The 25,955-nt window shown below is 35.3% G+C and overlaps 1 protein-coding gene across 1 annotated transcript in view; it reads left to right on the top strand.

Moving 5' to 3' along the window:
- Window positions 1–24,682, top strand: part of Tmem65 (transmembrane protein 65) — a 39,524-nt gene extending 14,842 nt beyond the window's left edge. Inside the window, exons 3-8 of the mRNA XM_045144325.1 lie at window positions 7,463–7,507; window positions 11,337–11,404; window positions 16,502–16,556; window positions 17,596–17,638; window positions 18,972–19,077; window positions 21,975–24,682. Of these exons, the coding sequence (XP_045000260.1) occupies window positions 7,463–7,507; window positions 11,337–11,404; window positions 16,502–16,556; window positions 17,596–17,638; window positions 18,972–19,077; window positions 21,975–22,085 (428 nt within the window). The 3' untranslated portion in view covers window positions 22,086–24,682. The remainder of the gene's footprint in view (window positions 1–7,462; window positions 7,508–11,336; window positions 11,405–16,501; window positions 16,557–17,595; window positions 17,639–18,971; window positions 19,078–21,974) is intronic.
- The last annotated feature ends 1,273 nt before the right edge of the window (window positions 24,683–25,955 follow it).

Genomic DNA, 25,955 nt, shown 5'->3' with positions numbered 1-25,955 from the left:
ATCACTGAGGCATCTCTCCAGCCCTATTTACATTTCAAATAATAATGCATGACCAATGTTTTGACAGTATTTTACATATCATAAGGTATTAATTATTTTTTTTTTATTGCAAATTACATTAAATGAAAGAAAGTTTGAAACTGGAATGTAGGTTCTGGACCCAGCTGTACACCATTGATTAAGTCACCATCTTGGATTAGATCGTCAAAGCAGACAGAGAATTAAGTCTGTGTCTCAGAGGGTATGCTCTTGGCTTTTAGACCAGATGGTGTTTTGTTATGAAAGACTGTTGCGTTGTAGAAAGCTTTGAATTCCTGGTGCTCTAATACTTTCCAGCCATTGTTACATGCAAACCATGCATTGCCATGCTTCTCCTGGGGAGAGGTACCATCCTATGTTAGAACCATAGCTTTCCAAGAATTCTTTCATCTCTAACATTTTATGAAAGAATTTTCATTTGTAGGAAGATTGATAAGATAAAAGGTAGTAGTGAATCAACTGAAAAGAAATCTCTGCTGTTTTCTAGATATTAAGCAAGTGTATTTTAAAATGAGTATCTTTGGTGAAATCTGTGTAGTCATATTCACAGACAGATGTACTACACATGATATTCTAAGAGGTTATTTTTTTCTAGCTCAACTTAAACTTTCCATCTGTGATATTATACGTGCTTATGTGATTTCTTTAAAAACAAATAGCATCTCTTTATGCTTAATATAAAAAAGTAACAAGATCTGACTAACACTTTAAAGTTGTGCTTTTGTTTTACTATTTTTTTTTTGAGATAGGGTCTCACTCTAGCCCAGGCTGACCTGGAATTCACTATGGAGTTTCAGGGTGGCCTCAAACTCATGGCTATCCTCCTACTTCTGCCTCCTGAGTGCTGGGATTAAAGGCGTGCGCCACCACACCCGGCTGTTTTACTATCTTAATAGTATTTTATATAAGGATTATCACTGCATACAATAATTATTTTCTTTCTTCCATAGGTGTAGAGGAACGGAAGTTATATTAAGGAGACTTCTTATTTATAATAATTATTTCAAGTATACGAGTTGTATATATATGCAAAAACAACTAAATCAGTAGTACGTTTGGTTATCCTGAAGGAAAAAAAGACTATGAAATGAAAGGTATAAGAAGAATGAAATTACTGTGCCTTTAGCATTTACTGTAACTTAAGTTGGAGATACTAATTTTATCTTAAGTGAGCTCTGTAGCTTTCATGCCATTACCACTGGCCGACTCCTACCTTGAGCCACTGTGCTAGGAGCTTATTCAGCCCAGAAATGCAGCAGCTGCCTCTGGGAATGACCTCAGTGACAGTCTAGCTGTAGGTTGCTCAGGAAGTTCCCCAGAAGGGTGAGGTAATGGCTCCTTCTTAGAGGCTCTAAACAGGATTTTCTTTCCTACAAAATGTAGGAAATAATCACTTTTAAATGTTAATTAAAATGACAAGATTACATTTAAATACTTACATGGATTTAACCTAAAGCTTGTGTCCCTTTTTTCTTTACAAAATTTTTTCTTCTTCTGTTTTTCTTTTTCTTTTCAAGGTAGGGTTTCACTCTAGCTCAGGCTGACAGGGAATTCACTATGTAGTCTCAGGGTGGCCTTGAACTCATGGCGATCCTCCTACCTCTGCCTCCCGAGTGCTGGGATTAAAGGCGTGCGCCACCACGCCTGGCCAAAATTATTTTTTTTATTAACAACTTCCATGATTATAAAAAAAAAATCCCTTGGTAATACCCTGCCTCCCCCCACTTTCCCCTTTGAAACTCCATTCTCCATCATATCCCCTCCCCCTCTCAATCATCTCTCTTTTATTTTGATGTCATCATCTTTTCCTCCTATTATGATGGTCTTGTATAGGTAGTGTCAGGCACTGTGAGGTCATGGATATCCAGGCCATTTTGTGTCTGGGGGGAGCACGTTTTAAGGAGTCTTACCCTTCCTTTGGCTCTTACATTCTTTCCGCCACCTCTTCCGCATTAGACCCTGAGTCTTGGAAGGTGTGATAGAGATATTGCAGTACTGAGCACTGTGGCCACTTCTTTCCAGCACCATAATGCCTTCTGAGTCATCCCAAGGTCACTGACATCTGAAAAGAGAAGATTCTCTACCAAAAGTGAGAGTAGCATTACCATATGAGTATGAACATTAAGAGAAGTGCTTACTGGGCAGTTTGATAAGCATAGTATATACATTTATAAAGCTTGTATCTTTGAAAAATAAAAGTCCCAGCCTGGAGAGAGGGCTTAGCGGTTAAGGCGCTTGCCTGCGAAGCCTACGGACCCAGGTTTGATTCTCCAGATCCCACATAAGCCAGATGCACATGGTGGCATATGCATCTGGAGTTTGTTGGCAGTGGCTAGATGCCCTAGTGTGACCATTCTCTCTTTCCCTCTCCCTCTCTGTCTCTCTCTCCTCTCTCTAATACATAAAGTATTTTAAAAATAAAAGTCCCCTTATAGTTAAAATATTTAAAAAGGGCCTATTAATTGAAATCTACATTATCAATTAATTTCTTTGCCATTTTCACTGTTCATTTTTCATTTTTTGTAAATATAGTAGCCATATTTATGTGTTTGGTGTTAAAAATCCCTTTTGGTACATGGCTTTTGGCATTTAATAGGATGTGCTGAATTATTTTGCATGCAGCATGGTCTGCATTTTTTTCATTCCTGACTGTGTTTTAGTATATGGGCTGAAAATTTCACCCATTTGGTTTTTGTTTCTATTAAAAGACTAGGCAGTTATTTATAATATTCAGAATGTTAATTCTCAAATTGTAGGTTAAGAAACACTAGTTTCGCTGGGCATGGTGGCACATGCCTTTAATCCTAGCACTAGAGAGGCTGAGAGAGGAGGATTCCTGTGAATTTAAGGCCAGCAGTTAAGGTGCTTGCCTGCAAAGCCAAAGGACCCAGGACCCACATAAGCCAGATGCATAAGGTGGCACATGCGTCTGGTGTTTGTTTACAGTTGCTGGAGGCCCCAATGTGTCCATTGTCTCTCTTAAATAAATACATGAATAAATAAATAAAGATCTATTAGTACTTTTCTAACTAGTAATAATTGACAATATGATGTACTTATTGTACCATGCCACTCTTTTATCTTTATTACAACTGAGAACCCTAGGCTTACTTTCTATGCTGGTCTAGTGGAACTGTATATCTGTAATCTCATCTCAGACTTCGGGAGGAGGGGAGTGCAGTTAAACATGGCAACAGGTACAGATATGAACATGGGTTTAGGGTTCTAGGCATTTCTGTTCCCCTGGAAAGTGTAAGTTAAATTAAGTTTCTACTTTATTCTGTTTTTGTAGAAAGTGTACATTTTAATATGCTAAAATTTAGTAGTGCTGGCAAATGTATTTGAATGTAAGTCACTTCTCAGCAATGAAGTTTTCTAAAACATATTAAACTCAGTAAAAATTTCTTAGATTTGTAACAGGTGTAAGCTGTAAAGTGGAAGTAATTTGCTTTAATATGGCTGGAGATCATATAATCACTGTAATAGTATAAGCTTAGATCAAGGATTACTTCCCAAATATGTGTATTTGGAAAAGCTTTTTAATCTTACAAACGATAAAAAGAATTTGGATTCTTTCCAGTGTAGCAAAGTGAAAAACAACTATAGTTCAACTTTTTAGAAGCTAATTTATACTTAGCAATCTATTTTCCTATCAGAGGCCATTTTAGATTACAAAAAAATAAATAAACAATTGGTCAGGAATTAATTTCATTCAAAGTAAACTTCGTGAGCACACCTCCAGTGGTACAGGACCCTTTAGTACTGCATCAAAGTCTGGAAGGCTCTGGCCGTGCTGAAGAGAGTTCCTGGTCATCCGCTTCTCTCTTGGTGCCTAGTGACCTAGCCATGTGACCCAGAGTTGTCCAGTGGAGAGGAGGGCTGATTCCCAGGCAAAGCCGTGGGGCAGCTAACAGCCCATGCTCTAGCAGCGCAGCCGGCTTCCCCATGTGCCTGAGAGGCTTTCTTCTCCAAGTCTGGTTTGTTTTGAAACCTCTGATTAGTCTTCTATTTTTTGTCTCCCTTCCTTTGTTCCATCTTTCATTTCTCCCCTTTGTCCCTTTCTGCATACAGATTTCCCATTTTCTTTAAATGAACATGATATAGAACTTATTTAGATAACAAGATATAAATGTCAGCTGGGTTAGATATAATACTCCAAAACATGGAAAAAATTGCTATTTTCTGACTCTCTTTTTGTTTTTTTATTTCCTTGATAAATAATAATTAAGCTTTAAAGTCATGATTTAAAAAGCTTATTTATTTATTTACAAGTAGAGGACAGAGAGAAGGGGGGGGGGATAGAGGGAAGGAGAAGGAATGGCCACACCAGGGTATCTAGCTACCCCAAATGATCTCCAGATGCATGTACCACTTTGTGCATATGGCTTTATGTGGGTACTAGGGAATTAAACCTAGGTTGTTAGGCTTTGCAGGCAACAACCTGAAGCACTAAGCCGTCTCTCCATCCCTGAAGTGATTATTTTAATGCGCTATGCTATCTGAATCATCAAGGAAGTATTCTTTTACAGTTAACTATTACTTAGGTAGTAACAGTAGTTTACAAACTACAGTTGCTTCATGGTTGCTTTAGTTATTTTAAAAATCAGAATACCTCATTCTTTTTCCATTTTGATGCAATAATTTCATTTAAAGAAAAAAAGAAACTGAAACATTTTCAGTTCATATCATTAACATTCCTGGATTGCTGAAGTAAAATCAAGTTGTTGAAAATATTGAAAACTGTTATCCTTAAACAGGCAGCATTTTTGGTATCTTTTCAGAACTTGTATTGAATATATATAGTATTTTGCATTAGGAAAAGATCATCTATATAAAATGATATATTTACATTCTCAAAGGCATACAGGAAGAAGAGAAGGTCTCATTTTAGATAATGTTCATTGAATTTGATACAATATAAAATAGTAGTGTGTAGCAACTCTCTTTGATTTATTTTCCAGCAAAATGTGAAGCCTACAGATAAGGAAAACTATGTATATATATTATCTTATAGATTTTTGTGGGTCATTTCTTTATCCTGTAGATTTCTAAACATGCAGCTCTCAAGAACAGTATGAAGCAATGAAAACTAAGAAGGAAAAATGTGAGGATGTTGGAATGTTAATTATTTTTCATTATAAAGAGAAAATACATTTTTGTACCATGTTTATCAATCTCTACCCCATCCCAAGAGTTGGGAAGTTGAACCTAAGGCCCATTATATTTTAGGCAAAAACTCTACCACTGATTTACACCTTCAGCCCTGTGTTCTTCTTTGTGGTTATTTATTGACTAGGATTTGTTCGTAGTAGTATTCCTCATAAATCGTGTTGGAAATTATTTCCTCACTGTGTTAATCACCTCTTCATCGTTGTGACAACTACCCAAGGAAAAAACCTAAAGAAAAGACTTAGTCCATGTTTGCCTGGCCCCATTGACTCTTGAGTGGAGATGAGACAGACTGTCATGGAAGAAGGGTATGGAGCAGAGCTGCCCACCTCATGGTAGCCAGGAAGCAGAGAGATGGGAAGGGCCTGGGGACAAGGAAGATATATGTATCCTGGACACAGTGACTTATGTCCTCCAACTAGGCCCTACATCCTCCTTCCTAGCTCCTCCCAATGATGCCAGAATATTATGAATCTATAAGGGATATTAGTTCATTGATGAAGTGAGGTCTTCCATGATCCACTCACTTCCCCATGCTCCACCTCTGAACACTGCTGCATTGGGAAACAGTCCTTTAGCATCTGGGCCTTTTGGCATCCCAACACTGTACAGGCCCTATTTTGTCAGTCATCAGCTAATTCTGCCTGGTTGGGTGAGGATAGAGGAAATAGAATTACCAACCTTCTTAACTTATACAGAGAGTGAGATAGTAATTAGGAAACTAGTTAGAGTGCTTTTTTTTTTCTTGGTTTTTCGAGGTAGGGTCTCACTTTAGCCCAGGCTGACCTGGAATTCACTATGTAGTCTCAGGGTGGCCTTGAACTCATAGAGATCCTCCTACCTCTGCCTCCCAAGTGCTGGGATTAAAGGCGTATGCCATCATGCCTCACTAGGGTGCTTTTTAAAAAAATTTTATTAACATTTTCCATGATTATAAAAAAAAAAAATCCCTCTCCCCCCCCACACTTTCCCCTTTGAAATTCCATTCTCCATCATATTACCTCCCTATCACAATCATTGTACTTACATATATACAATATCAACCTACTAAGTACCCTCCTCCCTTCCTTTCTCTTCCCTTTATGTCTCCTTTTTAACTTACTGGCCTCTGCTACTAAGTATTTTCCTTCTCACGCAGAAGCCCAATCATCTGTAGCTAGGATCCACATATGAGAGAGAACATGTGGCGCTTGGCTTTCTGGGCCTGGGTTACCTTACTTGGTATAATCCTTTCCAGGTTAGGGTGCTTTTTATAATAATTATTTTTTTCACATGTAATGACACTAATGATATTTTTGTTAATACTTGGGAAAACTTTATGCCTTCTTGGCATTTTGGTGGACATCAGGTGTATCCCATATATTATAAATAGCATATTATTACTATTGATTTTTGAATGACACCATGCCTTTTTGTTATGATTATGTGTAGGCTACTCTTTTTTTCCAGTAATACAGATTTCAAAGCTAAAAATTTAAGCATATTAGTGCAATTAATTAAAAAACATTGTATAATCCAGTAAAAATTATTGTTGTAATTACATTGCTTTTAATATATAATATTCAAGCCAAAAATGGTGGCACAGGCCTGTTATCTCAGCACTTGGAATGTAGAGACAGGAGAGGCAGAAAGATTGTGGAGTCAAGGGCAATCTGAGCTACTTAGTGAGCCCCTACATCCATAAATGAGTATATGAATGAATAAGTTTCTGTTTTTAAAGAGTACCTTAGGGATATTTGAGTATTTCTTTTTCTGCAAACAATATTTGTATATATTTCATGTAGAGTTCTATCTTTGTTTTTTGAAAGGTAGGGTATCGCTCTAATGCAGGCTGACCCAGAATTCATTATATAGTCTCAGACTGGCCCCAAACTCACAGTGATCCTCCTACCTCAACCTCCTGAGTGCTGGGACTAAAGGTGTGTATTACGCCTGGCTAGAGTTACCATAGTAAAGAAAAATGGTTTTTCTAAAATGTTTTCTCTATTGTAATTAATGCAAATAGGTCAATAATATAATGCTGGAAGGAATTAAAGAGAAATCCATATAGTATCATCCATGGCTTATAACAAAACTTATTTATTTGCTCACCTTGTGACTTAATCCAAACCAGTTAGAATTCTTTTAAGTGGATAACTGTGGCCTACTAGTTTAAATATAATTTAAAAATGCTAATATCCATTTTCTTCATTGTAATTGAGAAAAACATGTTATTGTAACTAATTCTTGTTTCACACCCCTTTTTCCCCTTTAGAAAAATTGGAAGCTCTACCACCTACCCCAGGACAACTGAGATATGGTAATGGTTTTATAATTGTTAAATTTATATGAATCTATTTTTTGTATTTGAAATAACTGTTTTGGTCATGATAGCACGGATACTCTGTCAGCTAATTAAAAATCAGTAAATCTTCCTGATAGAGCTGGTTATCCCTTTAGTATGCAGAAGCACTTAATAAACCAGGTTTAAAACATCACAGTACTGTGGAATGTCTAATACTGTTTGATATAGTCCTACCATCTAGAAATATAGTTTATACATATGAAAGAAATTTTTTCAATTTTTCAAGAAAAAGTTTTTACTTTTCAGGAAAGGGATGTGTTTGAATTTCAGTTGGGTAACCAGAACTCTTAAGCCTTAGGCTAGGGAGAACTATTCCCTGATGCAGAAAGTACTTCTGGTTAGGTGTTTCTTACAATGGGGGGAAAAAGAGAAAAATCTATTTAAAACCACTAGGAGGAAGACCATTACAAATCAGCTCATATTCTTTTCTCTGTCAGGGTAAGAATAAATATTGCAGGACTAACATGTAAGCAATGTTCAATAGTTAAAGAGATTATTAAGAGACGAACTTATCATGTAGCCGTGAATTTGAGTCGATTGTAATTAAGTAGATAATTAAAAATTAGTAAGAGGGTTGGAGGGATTGCTTAGTGGTTAAGGCATTTGCCTGCAAAGCCAAAAAACTCAGGTTCAACTCCCCAGGACTCATGTGAGCCACATGCACAAGGTGTTGCATGTGTTTGGAATTCATTTGTAGTGGCTGAAGTCCCTAGCATGCCCATTGTCTCTCTCTACTCTTAATCTCTCTCTCAAATAAAATAAGTAAAAATGTAAAAAAAAATTATGTAATTTGCTGTGTGTTGCAGTTAGGTTTGCATTGCTGCCAGAAATCACCTGACCAAGAGCAGCTTTTGGGAAAAAGGGATTTATTTTGGCTTACAGACTCAAGGGGAAGCTCCATGATAGCAGGGAAAACGATGGCATGAGCAGAGGGTAGACATCACCCCCTGTCCAACATAAGGTGGACAATAGCAACAGGAGAGTGTTCCCAACACTGGCAAGGGGAAGCTGGCTATAATACCCATAAGCCCATCCCCAACAATATGCTGCCTCCAGGAGGCGCTAATTCTCAAATCTCTAGCAGCTGGGAATCTAGCATTCAGTACACCTAAATTTATGGAGAGACCTAAATCAAACCACCACACTATAGATGCCTATTATAGAAGGAAATGAAAAAAATCACATGTGTTGGAGGCAAATTTAAATGCCAGAAAATTAACATTTATCTCTCATAGATAGAATATAATTTGTTATAATATCAGTATGTTTCCTCAAATATCAAAACAATTTAAGAATTCGTTAAGATCTCTCTTCCCATGTAATCTTTTCCTGATTCTTCTAGCCTAGATTCATAAATATATATTCATAGAAACATATCATAAAATTGCTGTTGTGTATAAGTGGTATTGAAGTTAATTGTTTATTTGGATAAGTTCCTGTATGTAAATCCTTTGAACTATGGAAACCAAATTTTATTAAACTGTATTTCTCAAGTTCCCTTAGCATGCCAGAACACATTTCTTCTTTGAAATGCTATTTTCCTTCCTTCAGATTAAAAATCAATTTTTAAAGGACACATTTACTTAAATATAAACATAAAGGCATATCTTATACTTTAAAGTGATACAGCTCAAAGTGCCTTGGTTATACTAACCACGCTTCTGTAAGAATAATAACTAGTACAATCTTAATCTCATGTCCTTTACCCCTTACTTTAAAATTTAATTTTTTAAACTTGCTAATTTCAGGCACATCATTAAACTGACCTTCAAAATACAAAGTAATCTCAACTGATCTCACTGTTTATTTTTTTGTGCCATATTTATGCTTCACAAACCATGGGCAAAGGGCTATCTAGGTATACTTAAAAAGCTTACTGTGCATATTTCATCCAGTGATTTAAAAAAAATCCATCATATTCTTCAAGCCTATTAAATTTATAGTGGATTTGGAAATTAAGTTTGTGAATATGTTTTGGAAGCTGCTTATAAAAATTGGAATGTTCAGTACGAAAGCAATTGGACATGAAAAATCATAGAACTTAGGCTATTTTCCTTGATTGAAAAATCCCATTTCATTAATGTGATACCTGATTTTTATTATCTTAATAGCTTTAAAAACAATCAAAACTATTTTGTTATTAATTTGGATGTTTTAACTGTGGCAGGAAGGAATCTGCAATGACCTAGTATGTACCTAATTATGTACTCTCCAGTTCAGCTATGATTATGTATGTGAGACATCACATTATCAGTCTGCATTGTATTTTTTTTTCTTTCATAGTGATTATGGGTAGAAGTGGTTTTGTTTTTGTTTTTGTTGAGGCAGGGTCTCATTCTAGCCCAAGCTGAACTGGAACTCACTCTGTAGACCAGGCTGGTCTCAAATTCATTTTGATCCTCCTCCTTCAGCCTCCCTAGTGCTGATATTAAAGGGATGAGTCACTATGCTTTGCGACAAGTGTGTTCGTGTGTATTTTAAATTACTGTTTATTAGCCTTCCCTAGCGGCATAGAACTCAATATAGTGATGCCAAACTTTCATAACTTTGGATTATATTTTAATTATATTGCATATTTTTAGTTCTCTTTGGATTTAACTATATTAAAAGAAAAAAGAATCTAAAAATCACTTTACAGATATAACTGGTTGGTTTAAGGGAATGCTTTTTAGATAGAAATATTATAAAACTCAGATTCTTGATGCTTATTGAAAAAATCCTCAGCTCAGCTTATAGTATATCTTAGCAGTTTCATATATTAATTAAAGTCTTTTACCTATCCCCAGTTTGTAGTCTACATCACAGTCTGCTCCCAGTTGTATTAATTTGGAATTCTCTCCAGGCTGGTGATTCATAATTTAAGTAACTGACATTTCTGAGCATCTACTATGTACTTACTCAGCACTGTGCTGAGGATGTGAGTCTAAAAAAAGAGGCTAAATGTGTAAAAAGAAATGCCTTTTCTACTTGTACTTTGAGTGACGCAGGCCATTCAGGTTATGTGCCAGGTAGATGAGGTGAGATGTGCCTTTGGTCAGAAGAGGCCAAGTTACATTTGGTTAGGACAAATACTGATTCTTTTTTTTTTTTTTTGGTCTTTTGAGGTAGGGTCTCACTCTGGTCCAGGCTGACCTGGAATTAACTCTGTCATCTCAGGGTGACCTTGAACTCATGGCAATCCTCCTACCTCTGCCTCCCGAGTGCTGGGATTAAAGGCGTGCGCCATCACGCCCGGCCAAATACTGATTCTTTAGTTTTCAGTAGTAGTTAGGCATCTGATGGATTGTGACATGGGGAAGAGTACACATAGAATTCAATGAGGATGTGATAGTCTCCTTTCTCTAACATGTCTTTAAAAAGTTGATTAGAATCAAAGCAAATAACTTGTGAATTGATGTTTGGAATTTTTTATTATTTCTCAATTAGAGATCAGTGTTATTGTCATGGTCCTTAGGAATGAGAGAAATAGATCTAGCTGAGGATCAATAAATCAGATCAGATCTGGCCATCATATGTTTGCTAATGTGCTCTGCTGTAAATCATGTATATATGTGGGGGGGGGATGTTACTAGTAAGAAAACAAAGCTTAGTAATTACTGGTACATGTTATGTATTATTTTTGTCTTGTTGTCAAGTATAATTTTTATCAAGTAAACCTACAGCAGTAGCAGGATTTATTGGCTATAAGGAATGAAAAATGAGTTCTAACAATTATCATGTCTTTTTGGAAGGCTATAATGATATGGCCTATTAAATTTTCTGTTCTTTTTTTGATGTTTTTCAGTGTTCATCCACAATGCGATACCTTTCATAGGGTTTGGCTTTTTGGATAATGCAATTATGATTGTTGCAGTAAGTTCTTTCACCACTTCTATTTTAAGTTAATAGAGCAATTAATGTGGTATACATTTTTCTGATAATTTATATACTCTAGCTGCAAAGCTTTAATTAACATAATGAACAAGTCTGTTTTTACTGTATTTTATATTATACAAGTTCAATTTTAAGGTATCATATATATTTATTATTAATACTTTGGCAAAGCAGCTAGACAAACATTCATGATTTATTCTGTTCTAGTTTGAACATTTTTGTTAAAGGCAGATAAAATATAAAGATGATGTTCTTTAATGATGTTGGCGGTAGTTATCACGTGTATAGAGTTTGGTTAGTTCCTTGAGTTGTTCACATTTGAAAATGCTTTAACAGGTGTTTGGTACCTTAGGTGTTTGGTACTTTAGTCTGGCTCATTAATCCAAAGATGTCAGAGATTCAGTTCAGAACATTGAGTAGCTTATCTTCTGCTTTGATCCTCTCTGCCTTGGTTGTATTGTGATGTTAAAGACACAAATTCCCCTGTGCTGTGGTCTTTTAAATGTTACCATTGATCATACTTTGTTTACTGGATCCCAGTAGTAGGTCCCTTTTCCTAAGAGAAGTAAATTAATGATTGAAACCTAGCTACCCTATAACTGCCCAGGGATCTCTCTACTTTTCTCTTACTTTATTCAGGCTAATAAATTAGATCCAAGTTTAGTTAAGGCAGTTACCAGCTTCTACATGCTTTTTAGCCTACTTTATATAGTCATCTCTCAGATATAATCAGAAAAAGGATTAGTTATTTGTGGCTATCATTTTGGAGTTTAAAGGCAAGTTTTTGCATAAACTCATTATAGAAAATCAAAATGGTTCTCTTAGCTCTGAGAATTTGCTGTCAGCTTTCCTGATCAATCTAATAAAAAAATACAATTACTTATACTATAGTCCCACTGTGTTTAGGTTGATTTCTTCTATTTTTTTGAATTCCCTTGTGCAAATGAACATAAATAGATTCATTTTCAAATAGGTATTTTAATGAATGGACATTTTGTAGATTATAAATTACTTAAACACTATTTAAAATTAGCTCATCAAGAATGGTTTTATTTGCAGTCTAGCCTTATGGTCAGGTTGATAGGAGTCAGCTACTCAGAAAGTGGAACAATTTGCCCTGGCTGAGGAGATGTATAGGGGTCCCATCATCACAGGACAGTGACGGCTACATAAGCTCTCACAGAAGGTGCTCTGGCAGGCTTATTACTTGAGGTATAAGTACCCTTGGAGAATTCTGTACATGTGGTCTGGCAAGACCAGACTTCTAAAGGTTGATACACATTAAGCCAGTGTCACTGAAACTTCCAGAATGGTAGCTTTTTGAGAATTATTGTTTTTTCAGTATGTCTATAAGAATAAAGCTAGTCATTGTGTATGTGAAAAAAGCATCCAGCTATTTAGGGAACACTGCCTTTTCTTGTTGTTGTTGTTGTTATTATTATTATTATTATTATTGGTTTTTCGAGGTAAGGTCTCACTCTAGTTCACGCTGATCTGGAATTCACTATGTAGTCTCAGGGTGGCCTCAAACTCATGGCAATCCTCCTGCCTCTGCCTCCCGAGTGCTGGGATTAAAGGCATGTGCCACCATGCCTGGCTAACACTGCCTTTTCTTAAACTACTAAACTAAAATTCAAGTTGGCTAGATTATTTCAACAATTAGGCAAATCTGCTTGTAATAAAGACTCCATTATGATGAATTTATAAGCTGTAGTTAAGACTGAGTGTTCTTGAATGAATTGTCTGATTTAAAGCATCTCTGTGGTAAATATTTCAGTCAACATTTTAGTTTTTATTTATTCTCTTTAGTTATAGCTAGTAACAATACTACCATTTGAATAATCACTGTACGTTTCTTTAATTAGAAAACCATTACTCAAATGCTTGAAACACTGTCCTTCACTATAGGGAATTGTGGGGATGATATATTTTACATAAAGATGGGTGTAAAACTATTTTGATAAGAGAGACCAGGATAGGGAACTATGTTACTTTCTTAGATCCTGAGTAAGATCCTTCATAGTATGGTCTTATCATTAAAAAATAACTAAAATAATAGACATCTGTGCTTAACTATAGTGACCTAAACAAAACCAAATGCTCACATTCAAGAGCCAAAATGTGTTAGTATTGGTCATTGTTTTGTGTTCTTTAGTCTGTGTCTCTATTAGTATAACAGTAGAGCATTTTCCAAATTTGAGGTGGTAACTTTTGAATTAGTAATAAAACTGGGTACTCTCTTTGCATTGAAGTCCAGTTTCAGGGATGTATCCTCCAGCTTTACTGAAATAAATATCTTGAGCCACTGGCTTCCACACTGAGTAAGTCACTGGTCTGGCCAGCAAAAATACTATCTTGTATAATTGAAGGCTATTTTGGATGGTGACATTTTCCTGTACAGCTGATTGTAATAGAGTAGACCTTTATTGTTGGCTACTGTTAATACTAATCCTTAAATTTCATAGCTTATTATAATTTTATATTACTGTATTACTTTTCTAAGTTTATAATTTAGTGGTTTAAAGGATTACTTTTTCTTACAATTTAATTAGAACTTTTAAGAATCCTGGGATAGGTTAAATATAAGGGAAATGTAATTAAGGTGACTACTGAGGGTTAACGTTGATAACTATTAGATTTATTTATAATTCCTGAGGCCAGACATGCAACTGTTGCACCATGAGGTCCCACTAGATTTATTTATAATTCTTATTTCACCTGTTAATACAAAATTTGATGAAATATGGAACAGGATAAAGAAATAAGGAATTGATTGTCCTAAAAACATCTAAATTTTTATGAAGCCTTTGATGCTTCTAGAAGGACCATCAAGCACCTAAATCCAACAAATGATGATACATAATACTTCTTTGTTTCCTATTTTGTTGTATTTGTAGTGGTAGGGATCAAACCTAGGGCCTCAGTCATGTTAGGCAGAGACTCAACTGAGCCACAGCCTCAGTTTACAAAAGTGCCTGTAAATGTGTGTCACAGATGCTGCTTGAGTCATTGCCGTGACTTAATGCTGCTAAGGATGCTGCATGTATCTGTGACATACTGTAGCCTTGAGACACTGCTCCTCTGTGGGTGCTTTAGTATTTTATATTTATAAAGGTATGCATCTTCATTCTTTTCCCTAGTGCTCATTCTTTCCATTTATTTGTTTTTGTTTTCTTCACAAATCTGGTTTTTGGGGTCCTTTGGAAAGCTTGTCATTTTATGTGCCTGGGAGCATGGAGCACCAGGCCGCTTGGACCATATTCAGCAAGTAGCATATGTCAAAGGTACAGAACCAAAAGTCTTAGGGACAGGGAACTTGAAGCTAACTTAATTCAGCTTCTTTTCAGTGTTGTAATTGTTAATAATTGATACCTAATACCATATTTCTATATAACACATAAGATTTTTCTCAACTTTATGAAGATTTGAAAAAAAAAATCAAAAACTTTCAAATGTCAGTTCACCAAAGAACTCTTGAAATTTGATTATATGCCCTTCAAGGATTAGAACTGAATTAGCAAAATAGATCAAAGGATTTCTTCCTCCTGTTGGAATAATAATTATAGCCTACTGGAATAATTTTAGTTTACCTCACTTTAATTCCTCTTTAAAGAGAAAGTAACAATAGAAGTTCCTTTTTTAAAAAATTATTTATTTATTTATTTGAGAGTGACAGAGAGAGAAAGAGGCAGATAGAGATAGAGAATGGGCACGCCAGGGCCTTCACCCACTGCAACCGAGCTCCAGATGCATGCACCCCCCTTGTGCATCTGGCTAATGTGGGTCTGGGGAGTTGAGCCTCAAACTGGGGTCCTTAGGCTTCACAGGCAAGTGCTCAAACCACTAAGCCATCTCTCCAGCCCAATATAAGTTCCTTTTTATTTTTTTGAGGTAATGGAACAGTGACATAAATGTCGGCAATCTAAAACCTTCAATAAGTTAGTGGAAATATGGTAGAGTCCCATTTTTACTGTAGGCTTATTAAGCTAAATTCTGTTCTTACTTATAAATGAATGAGTTTGGCTGCTTAGTGGTTAAAAGACTAAAAGTTATGAGGCTAATTTTTTTTTTGTTTTCTATCTTTTTAAAAAATTTTTATTAGCATTTTCCATGATTATAAAAAAATCCCGTGTTAATTTCCTCCCTCCCCCCACTTTCTCCTTTGAAATTCCATTCTCCATCATATTACCTCCCCATAACAATCATTGTACTTACATATATACAATATCAACCTATTAAGTACCCTCCTCCCTTCCTTTCTCTTCCCTTTATGTCTCCTTTTTAACTTACTGGCCTCTGCTACTAAGTATTTTCATTCTCACGCAGAAGCCCAATCATCTGTAGCTAGGATCCACATATGAGAGAGAACATGTGGCGTTTGGCTTTCTGGGCCTGGGTTAGTTATGAGGCTAATTTTATGAGGGAGCAATTTCCCTAGAAACTGGTTTAGACTTTTTAATTTTTTTTTCATAAATGATAGTATACACATCATTCAAAATTTAATAAATATGAGTTTATCTTTGTGTTCAAAGAGTTTAAAAATATCTTTCTCTGTGAGAGAAAAACAAATTCTAGGAGGAATACCATATGTGAACTTTAAAGAATTAAAAATTGCCGGGTGTGGTGGCGCACGCCTTTAATCCCAGCACTTGGGAGGCAGAGGTAGGAGGATCGCCATGAGTTCAAGGCCACCCTGAGACTACAGAGTTGATTCCAGGTCAGCCTGGACCAGAGTGAGACCCTACCTCAAAAAAAAAAAAAAAAAAAAAGAATTAAAAATTAATGAAACATAGAAATTCTAGATTCTTAATCATGAATTGATTACTACCTGTTGCTATTTTTATTTTTATAAGGATCTAATTTTAAGGAATAAAATGTTATTGTTTGTTTATACATGAATATATATTTAATAGTTAAGTGAATTGCTTCATTACATATATATATATCTTGTACTTAATTTTGTTGTATCAGTATATTGATTTAGCTATTTATCTGTTTTTATTAACACTTTGCTATTCATTTATAGCCACTTCAGCTGTACTTTTAAAAGTTTGCTTTTTCCTAATCACTTTTCAGGGAACACATATCGAACTGTCTATTGGAATTATTTTGGGAATTTCAACAATGGCAGGTATTTAATAATAACTTGTTCATATTCCATTGTCTGCATATTTTTAAGCCATTTCAGTAAGTTGGGTTTAGAGAAGAATAATTTATTTGAACTTGTTACTCATTGAGGCACCCGTTTAGTTTACTCCTCTATCCTAATCTTCTGATTCTTAGGTTTGTATATGTAATGTGCTTTTCCAGAGAAATTTTAGGTACTTAGTTAACAACTAACAGTACTCTATCATATAGTCTATGTAAAGACAAGGTTTTCTGGTAATCCAGTATTACCTCCAAATCTTTTTACCCTTTGTCTCTAAGGTATTTTCTAGTTGAGTAGATAAATTAAAAGATGATATATTTTTCCTTTGACTCTTTTAAAAGTATTTTTATTTATTTATTTATTTGAGAGAGAGGGAGAGAGAGAAGGAGGCAGATAGGGGAGAGGGAGAGAGAGAGGAAAAAAAAGAAGGAAGGAAGGAGGGAAGGAAGGAAGGAAGGAAGGAAGGAAGGAAGGAAGGAAGGAAGGAAGGAAAGAAAGAAAGAAGATGGGCATGCCAGGGCCTCTAGCGGTTGCAAACAAGCTCCAGCACATGCACCACCTTGTGCATCTGGTTTTATGTGGGCACTAAAAATTGAACCTAAGTCCTTTGGCTTTGCAGGCAAGTGCCTTAACCACTAAGCTATCTCTCCAGCCCTTTTCTGTCACTCTTGAATTCTGAGCTATTTGTGTAATTTTACTCTTTAAATTTCAAATGTGCAAATTTCCTAAGACAAGTATTATATGGAAAACCCAACTGCAAAATTGTAGTATTGAAACAAAATGGAGATTGGCTGCTGTAAGAGGGGGGGAAAAAAAACCTTAATGGAGGTAGAATGTGATAGCCTGATACTTGTGCTGTTTGGACTGTGGAGAGTCAGAGCTGTGAGTTGCTTTGGATATAGTTGTAGCTGGAGAAATGTGGTAACTCTAGAACCAGCCCTCTGTGGATTACATGATAGTACATTATCATGATTTTTTTGACTTCATGTAATAATTCATTGTGCAATTTCCATTTTCTTAGCTGCTGCTTTGGGAAATCTTGTGTCAGATTTAGCTGGACTTGGGTAGGTCCATTCATTTATTCATTTGGATGTTTTATGTACTAACATATACTTTTTTATATTCTCCTTTAATTGAGGAGCCTAATAAAGTAAATTTATTTTTCTTTGCCCTAGATTTAACTTAATATTCCTAAGTCAGTAGGATTAAATATTTGCTATTTGGGATAATTTCCCAATTATACAGAATTAGTGTTTCTGGGGATGGAAACCTGGTATTCTGATATGCAAAAATGTATCCTAAAATTACCATGAAATGAAATTTTTGTTTACTGAAGGTGTGTCTTATGAACACTGCCAAGAGGAAAAGTAAGGAATACTTTGTCATTCCACTCCACCTCATTTTCACAAAGTCCAAATATATGACATATGGCCCAAACTTGAGGGTAGTGATTTTAAGGGAAATAAAGGTCAAAACGTGTGCGTGTGTGTGTGCACGCGTACTTAGGTATGTTGATGTTGGAGATTGGACCCTGAGCTTTAAACGTGCCAATAATGTGTTCTACCACTGAGCCATAGTCCCAGACCCCAAAACATGTTTGCTTAGCTACTTTTTTCTTATTTCATGTGATAGAAATGATCCAATAAATCAAGGATGGCCATTTAGGAAAAGCCCATGTCCTTACTTTGTTCCTGGTGGCAGATGGCCTGGGCTGCTTCCCAAGCTTGGGGAGTTCTGAGAGTTGGCCTTAAGTATTATTATAAACATCTTTCTCTTGCTCTGTCACTCGTTTTCTTTTCTTTTCTTGTCTAATTCAAGTACTATGTTGTGTGATTTGGAAGTGGGCTTAATAGGAGTCTACTTAGCCCCATAATCTGGGCAAAGGCAGCAGTCTTATAAGTGTTTTGACCCTCAGTATTAGATATCTCCATTTGAGTTTGTAGTCAAAGCTTCTTTAAAGATTCTGCTTTAGGACTGTGATAGGAATTTCATATTTGTAGAGTAAATCTATCATGATATCACCTCTTAAACATTCCATTCCCTAAGTTCTAACTTAAAGGTTAATAATGATAATATTGTAGATATTGGTGTAGTTACCTTTTTTGTTATAAAAAAGGATATATCATGAATTGGTCTTTTAAAGATAATGATAAGAGAATATTTGCTGTAAGTCAATTTACCTATGTTTTAAACTTACTAATATGAAAGTGTATTTAAACTGAACATACATACACAATAAAAATAAAATCTGTGAAAGTATTTGTGCTATTTATAGAGTGCCAACTACAAGTATGAGAGTATCTTGATTCTCTTTGTAGTACTTAGTATTTTACTATCTGAGGATTTGTGCATTGCTCTTTAAAAACCTACTTATTTGTTTCTCTTATTTTCTTAAAGACTTGCAGGTTATGTTGAAGCTTTGGCTTCCAGGTTAGGCCTGTCAATTCCCGATCTTACACCAAAGCAAGTTGACATGTGGCAAACACGTGTTAGTACACATTTGGTAAGTAAATTATATGGCTCAAAATCATGAAATTGTAGTCAGAGCATGACAACAATTGGTTTGAATGGAGTTTTGTTAATAAGAATTATCTAGGCCTTGGTAGTTCTCAAAAGAACAATTTGTTTATTGACTCCTTATCTTTTATAAGTATACTTGATCTTTTTAAAAAAAGTATTCGGTTACTAGAGAGAGAGAAGGAGGGAGAGAGAGAATGGTTATGCCAGAGCCTCCTGCTGCTGTAAACGAACTCTTGACACACATGCCACTTTGTACATCTGGCTTTATGTGGGGACTGGGAAATTAAATCTGGGTTGCCTGGGCTATCAGGCTTTGCAAGCAAGCTCTTCAACACCTGAGCCATATCTTCAGCCCTATACTTGACTTTAAAAAGAATCCTTATGCAATCCAGTTAATATTAAGGAGTATCTGTTATGTGCTAGAGATTAAAGGTCATAAAATGAATAAAATGGAATAGTTCTGCTTGAGAGATTTGTTTATGTGGAGAATCCAATGTGTAGATTAATGATGTACTGTGCTATAAGCAGTAATAGAGGGCGTTGAGTCATAGGATACAGCAGTAGCACAAGTAAGAAGTTAACAATGTTAGCTGAAATTCCTTTGGTTGGGAAATTTCTAGGTAATTCTTGAATCTTCGCTGATTTCTTGACTTATCAGTTAGGTATTTACTAGATGAAAGTTCCAAGTATGTTGACTAGTATAGAAAGACATGATTTAATTTTTTTTTAAAGACAAGGTAAATAAATAAATAAAAAGGCCATGTGTGGTGGTGCCTTTAATCCCAGCACTTGGGAGGCAGAGGTAGGAGGATCACTGTGAATTAGAGGCAAGCCTGAGACTTCATAGTGAATTCCAGGAGAGCCTGGGCTAGAGTGAGACCCTACCTTGAAAAAAAAAAAAAGCAAAAACAAACAACAAAAAAACTAAAAGAGATAAATAGATAAATAATATTTATAAGAAGCTAAGAGTTAGAGAAATATGAATTGGAAATGATGGCTCTCAGTATTTATTCGTTCAGCAAATATTTATTGTTTGCCTGTTATGTGCCAGGTATACAGATTTAGAAATTTTGAACACATTTGTTAATGAAACAAAATCTTTTTTTCCCCTGGTGGATCTTGTTTCCAGCAGAGGAGACAATGAAAAAGATCTAATAGATAAAACATTTAGTACTTTGGAGATTCATTAATCAAGGCTGGAGAGATGGCTTAGCAGTTAAGGCACTTGTCTGCAAAACCAAAGGATCCTGGTTTGACTCTCCAGGACCCACATAAGCCAGATGCACAAGGGGGAGCATGTGTCTGGAGTTCATTTGCAGTAGCTGGAGGCCATGGTGCGCCCATTCTCTCTGTCTCTGCCTCTTTCTCTCAAATAAATAAATAAATAAATATATTTAAAAAATTAAAAAAAGAGATGTGTTAATCTGAGAATAACAGGAAAAGCATAGCAGGTGGGAGTGCCATGATAAGTATATTGCAATATTGAGTAGCACATCACTACTAAACTTTCCTTAAAGGGTGTGAGGGTGCATGGGGGATGGTGAGATTGATGAAGTGCTGGTTTTTGGAGTGTGGTGCCAGACCCAGCAGATGGAATTGAGGTAGGAGTCATTAGCAATTCACACTCTGGCTCCATCTTAGGCCTGCCTATAACTATGAACAGTTACCAAAAATTTAGCAATTTAATTCTTTCTCTCTCTCAAAATAAAATGATTTTAAAAGAATGGGCTGGAGAGATGGCTTAGTGGTTAAGGCGCTTGCCTGTGAAGTCTAAAAGACCCATGTTCGACTCCAGATCCCATGTGAGCCAGACACAGAAAGGTGAGGCAAGTACAAGGTCACATGTGCTTAGTAGGTGGCGCAAGTGTCTGGAGTTCAATTGCAGTAGCTAAGGCTCTGGCATGCCATTTCTATCCCTCTCTCTCCAAAAAAAAGAAAAGAAAATTAAAAAATTTAGCAGTTTACAACAATTTTCATTCCTCAAGTCTGCTTTTCTTTGATTTATAAGACCAGGTGTAGCTTAAGTGAGTCCTATAGCAGGCTCGGTGGAATTTAAGCTTTAAATTAAATTTATGCAGTAGTGTGGAAAAGAATTTATTGTAATATGTGGTTGTATGTGGTGAGGAGAGGCATAAAGCAAAGCTCTGTTTCTATAATAATTACAGTACAGAAATATACATGGGGTAAACATTGAAAAGGAATTTTTACAGGGTGTATAAAATCTAAATGTACAGAATAGTTGGTAAGATTTCCCTGCCTTCCAGTCTTCTGATGTTAAAATATATGTATATTTTTAAAAAGTGTTTTCTTCTTTCTTTATTTAAAAATGTTTTATTTACTTGCAAGAAGAGAGAGATGGGTGGGCAGAGATGGGCGCCCCAGGTCCTCTTGGCACTGTGAACACACTCAGACAAATGTGCCACTTTGTGCATCTGGCTTTACATGGCTACTGGGGATTGAACCCAGTCTGCCAGGCTTTGTAAGCAAGCACCTTTAACCACTGACCATCTCCCCAGCCCACTTAAAAAGTGTCTTCTAAGGGAGGAGGAAAAAGATAGTACCAACACATGATGTGTCTGTACAAAGTATGTTCCTAATAAAAAAAAAAATTTAAGTGTTTTCTTTTTGAGCATTTTTTTCATTTTATTTTTATGACTTATTAAAATTTTTTTCTGGGTGTCTTTGAACTATAAATAGACATGTTCTAGATTATGGTTTATTTTTATATTTAAGTTACTACACATAAACAATAATATAGTCAGAGTTATAGTTGAAGTTTTACAATATGTAGTACTTGTCCATTGTCATAGATAGTTAAGCAAGAATACTTCTTTTTAGGAATTTAGCCATCTCTAAACCTCTTCTCTTGTGTTTCCTTAGGGCAAAGCTGTCGGTGTGACTATTGGCTGCATTCTAGGAATGTTTCCCTTGTTTTTCTTTGGAGGAGGTGAAGAAGATGAAAAACTGGAAAAGAAAAATCAATCCTCTTAAGATACCCATAAAAAGATGTAAACTGATGTACCTCAGTTATAAGTATGCTGTCACAACATTTAGGATAAAGACAGTAACAGTGTATAGATATGGGAACAAGTAATTCAGCATGTATTATGGAAAACACTAACTTATTGTGGCTTGATCTCCTTAGGTCATCTTTTTAAAAACCTACTTAGTATCATTTTATGGAAGTTGTTGAGATGCTTTTTCATCAGTAGCAGTCAATGTTATCTTTCCCTTCTCTTTCTTTTATATATTGAGATATTATTTAAGTTTCAGTCATTGATGTACTGTACTGACTTGGGGTTTATTTGTTTATTACTTAACATGTGTACATGCATGGAAATATGTATTTTTTGTTGTTTTATAATGGTTACAATTCAACTACGATTTTTCCAAATTATTTTAAATATTTTAATATCAGTTAATGATTTTTTTACTCCTTTCTGTCAACATCAATTTTGTATTATTTCAACAGGAAACACTCATAATATTTTAAGTCATTCTGTAACTTTAACATCTGTTCAAAATGCACATACATTTTAAGTCTAATATTACTGTACCATCTTAACAGCCAGAGGTTCATCAGAAAGAGCAAAGATCTTTCTCCCTCTTGTATAATGCTATGTATGCTGACAAGTGTACTTATTCCTAGTTGATTTTTTAAAAACTTTCCCAATTTTGAGTAATTGCATGGTGGGTTTTGATTTCTGAGAAGAAAATGACCATTTTACAGTGTTTTAAAATAAGGATTAAGGGATTAGCATGAACTAAGGACTTTAAGATGGCATCTGGAATAGAGACTTTTTTATTTTTTTGAGCAATCTAAACTGTCAGGAAGGTTTATGGTATAAGTGGTGATATTGGAGTGTTATGTAGGAGGATAATGAAATACAAATTATATTTCTTCAAAAGGTTTTTTTTTCTGTAAAGCATTATTTTCTCATCTGAATGGGGCAAGTCTCAATTTTCCATGCTCATAATTCTAATCTCATTATATCTTATACAGTTAATTTTTTCTAGATAAATTCTTTTGAAATAAAAGATATACTTTATATTTTACTTTTTGCTATGTCAGAAGTAATACAAAGATAGCTGGGTGTGATGGTTCACACCTTTAATCCTAGCACTTGGAAGGCAGAGGTAGGAGGATTCGAGGCCACCCTGAGTCGAATTCCAGGTTAGCATGGGCTAGAGTGAAACCCTACCTCGAAAAACAAACAAACAGTAACACAAAGAGAAAGCCTTTCCAGCATTTTTGGCCTTGTTTTCTTCTGTGGTGATTAAAGCATATGCTTGGTTTAACTGCTTATTTTCAGTCTTGTTTTCTTAGCTAAGGATAATCATAAATGAAACATAAACTTTATTTTTAACCCAAGGTTTTTAGCAAGTGCTAAACAATTCCTTGTAAAAGAGTAAACATTATGGAAGAGAAAAATTGAAATTAAAATGACCTCTTTTGATTATTAAAATTATTTGTGTTGCTAGGTAGGTACAAAAGAAGAAAACCTGACAGGATGGCTGTGTTTTAGTAATCTCAGCTTGACTTTTTCTTGCATATAATTATGTTGAGCTCTTACTTTCCAGGAAAGCTTTTTCCCCAAAAAAAGTTTGTCAAAAATTCTCACTTGTGCACTTTGGAATGATGTAGTGCTGTCCATTTATCACATTTTTCAAGGGGAAAAAAAGAAAATATATCATATTCTTCCTATGTAGAGATAATAGCATCCTCATTTGTCAAATTTGAATCACACAACTTGAGATCTTAAAGGGTTTCTGTCGTGTGTCTTCCACATATGTTACTATAGATACCAAATACAGAATTGTAGGTTGATAGGAGTAGAATGCTTAATTTTTGGTAAATGTCTTAAGTGCTTTTGTCTGTAATTTCTATATTGATAGTTGCCTTTTTAAAAAATTTATTGTGGTCTTAACTTTTTTTTTTCATTAATTCCCACTTCCAGAAACTTGTCTTGCAAGTTTAGAAAGAAATTTTGATTATTTTCTTTTGTTTTCTCTTGAAAATAAGCCAATCCTATTTTTAGCAGCATTTACATTATTAACAGAATTAAAATCATCTGTTTAATTGAAAATCTTCAGGGTTGCTTGAGATGTGGAAACATTAAATATATAGCCTTCATATTAAAAATTCACATTCAGTCACAATAAAAATATGTGGGTCATTCAGACACCTAATTTTCAAAAACAAAGGCTCTTTGTCTAACCAAAGGTATACACATTTTTTTCAAGCTCTTGTTCTGATATAATATGGTGCTTTGCCGAATGTGATTTCTGAAACATGGTTCCCTTCATATGCTCACTGTTCCATGTTACTCACCATAGAGAATCTTACTCGGACTGAACTGGATCTCTTTATTTCTTATAGCAGCCGCTAAGCCGCAGAGCTCCAGTGAGATGCACCATGAGCTGCATTAGTACTGTGTGTGCAAACTTCGTGTTGTTATTGTGTTATGATTTCTTGACTTTTTGATGCATGTTGGGTGCATTTTGTTGCTACTGTATGTTAAATGGTGACCAATGTTTTTACAAAGAAACTGAACAAAAAAAAAACCTTTTAAGAAATTTGGAATGTGGTTTTGATTTTCAAGTTTGATTTTGTTACTCATCTCAGAGGGCATGGTAGTTCTGTCACTGAAGGAAATAGGATCAGCAGATGCAGATTTGTTAGAAATAGTAGCAGTGTAACAGAGACAGTATTGGAACTGTTTTCCACTCCCTTGAAATCCACACTTGACATTGAACTTTAGCGTATGAGAATAATAATCCCATAAACAGCTGTCGAAGACTTGATAAATCGGTGTTGGGTGTTTACAGCAGTGCCGTCCAAGCCATTTATATAATAGTGCCTCATTTACTTTATTCTTTCCTCTGGATTTTGAAGGCAAGGGAAGTTTATCTTTTATACCAAAAGGTTTTATCAACCATTTTGAAGTAAATCTGCCTAATTTTAGGATTGCATCTTCTTCATGGACATTCTTACTATACTATAATGCAGTTCTTTGGTCATATAATCTAGTTTTTCATTGTCTGCTTTTTTTGTTGTTTTTTGAGGTGTGGGCTTGCTCTATCTCAGGCTGACCTGTAATTCACTATGTAGTCTCAAGGTGACCTCAAACTCATGGTGATCCTCCTACTTCTGCCTCCTTAGTGCTGGCCTTTCATTGTCTATGTTGTTTTTTTTTTTTGCTGCTTGTTTCACTTTTATTAATAAATATTATCAAATATTTATTAATAAAATAATCTGCTTTTATTTCAGTTATATAGACAGGAGATAGTTATTGTTACCATAAATTATTTGGGAAGTAATAGAAAATGAGTTTGGAATGTGATGATAGGCGTAGTAATAATACCAATGCTACCTTCTTTTTATTAAACACACATTTGTTGCTGTTGACTATAATACTTCTTGTATATTACTGCATTTAATCACAGTAGCATTGTTGATGCTGTGATTATCCCTACTTCGCAGTGGCTTAATTGAGACATGTAGAGGTTCTCTGGCTCAGAATTATGACTACTTCTAAGTGGACTGGGATCAGCTTTATCCGTGCAAATGGCTTGTCTTAGCTAATGTGCAATGATGACGTCAGTTGCTTGGACCTTAGCATCTGCTTGCTTTCTTTTTACCTCTAGGTTCAAGGAGTCATTTTCTCCTCTGTAACCTAAAATGATAAACGTTTCAAGATTCATTAAGTAATTTCTGTGAGTTTTGACCACATACTGTGTCCAAAACAGTAGTATCTTTTTGTGTGTTGTTTTTGAGACGAGGTCTTGCTGTGTAGCCCAGCCTGGCTTCCATTCTGCAGCAATCCTGCCTTTGCCTCCCAAGTGCTGGGATTACAGCGC

The sequence above is a fragment of the Jaculus jaculus genome, chromosome 2 (genome assembly GCF_020740685.1).
Source record: "Jaculus jaculus isolate mJacJac1 chromosome 2, mJacJac1.mat.Y.cur, whole genome shotgun sequence".
NCBI classification, from domain to species: Eukaryota; Metazoa; Chordata; class Mammalia; order Rodentia; family Dipodidae; genus Jaculus; species Jaculus jaculus.
This window is presented reverse-complemented; position numbering and strand designations above follow the sequence as displayed.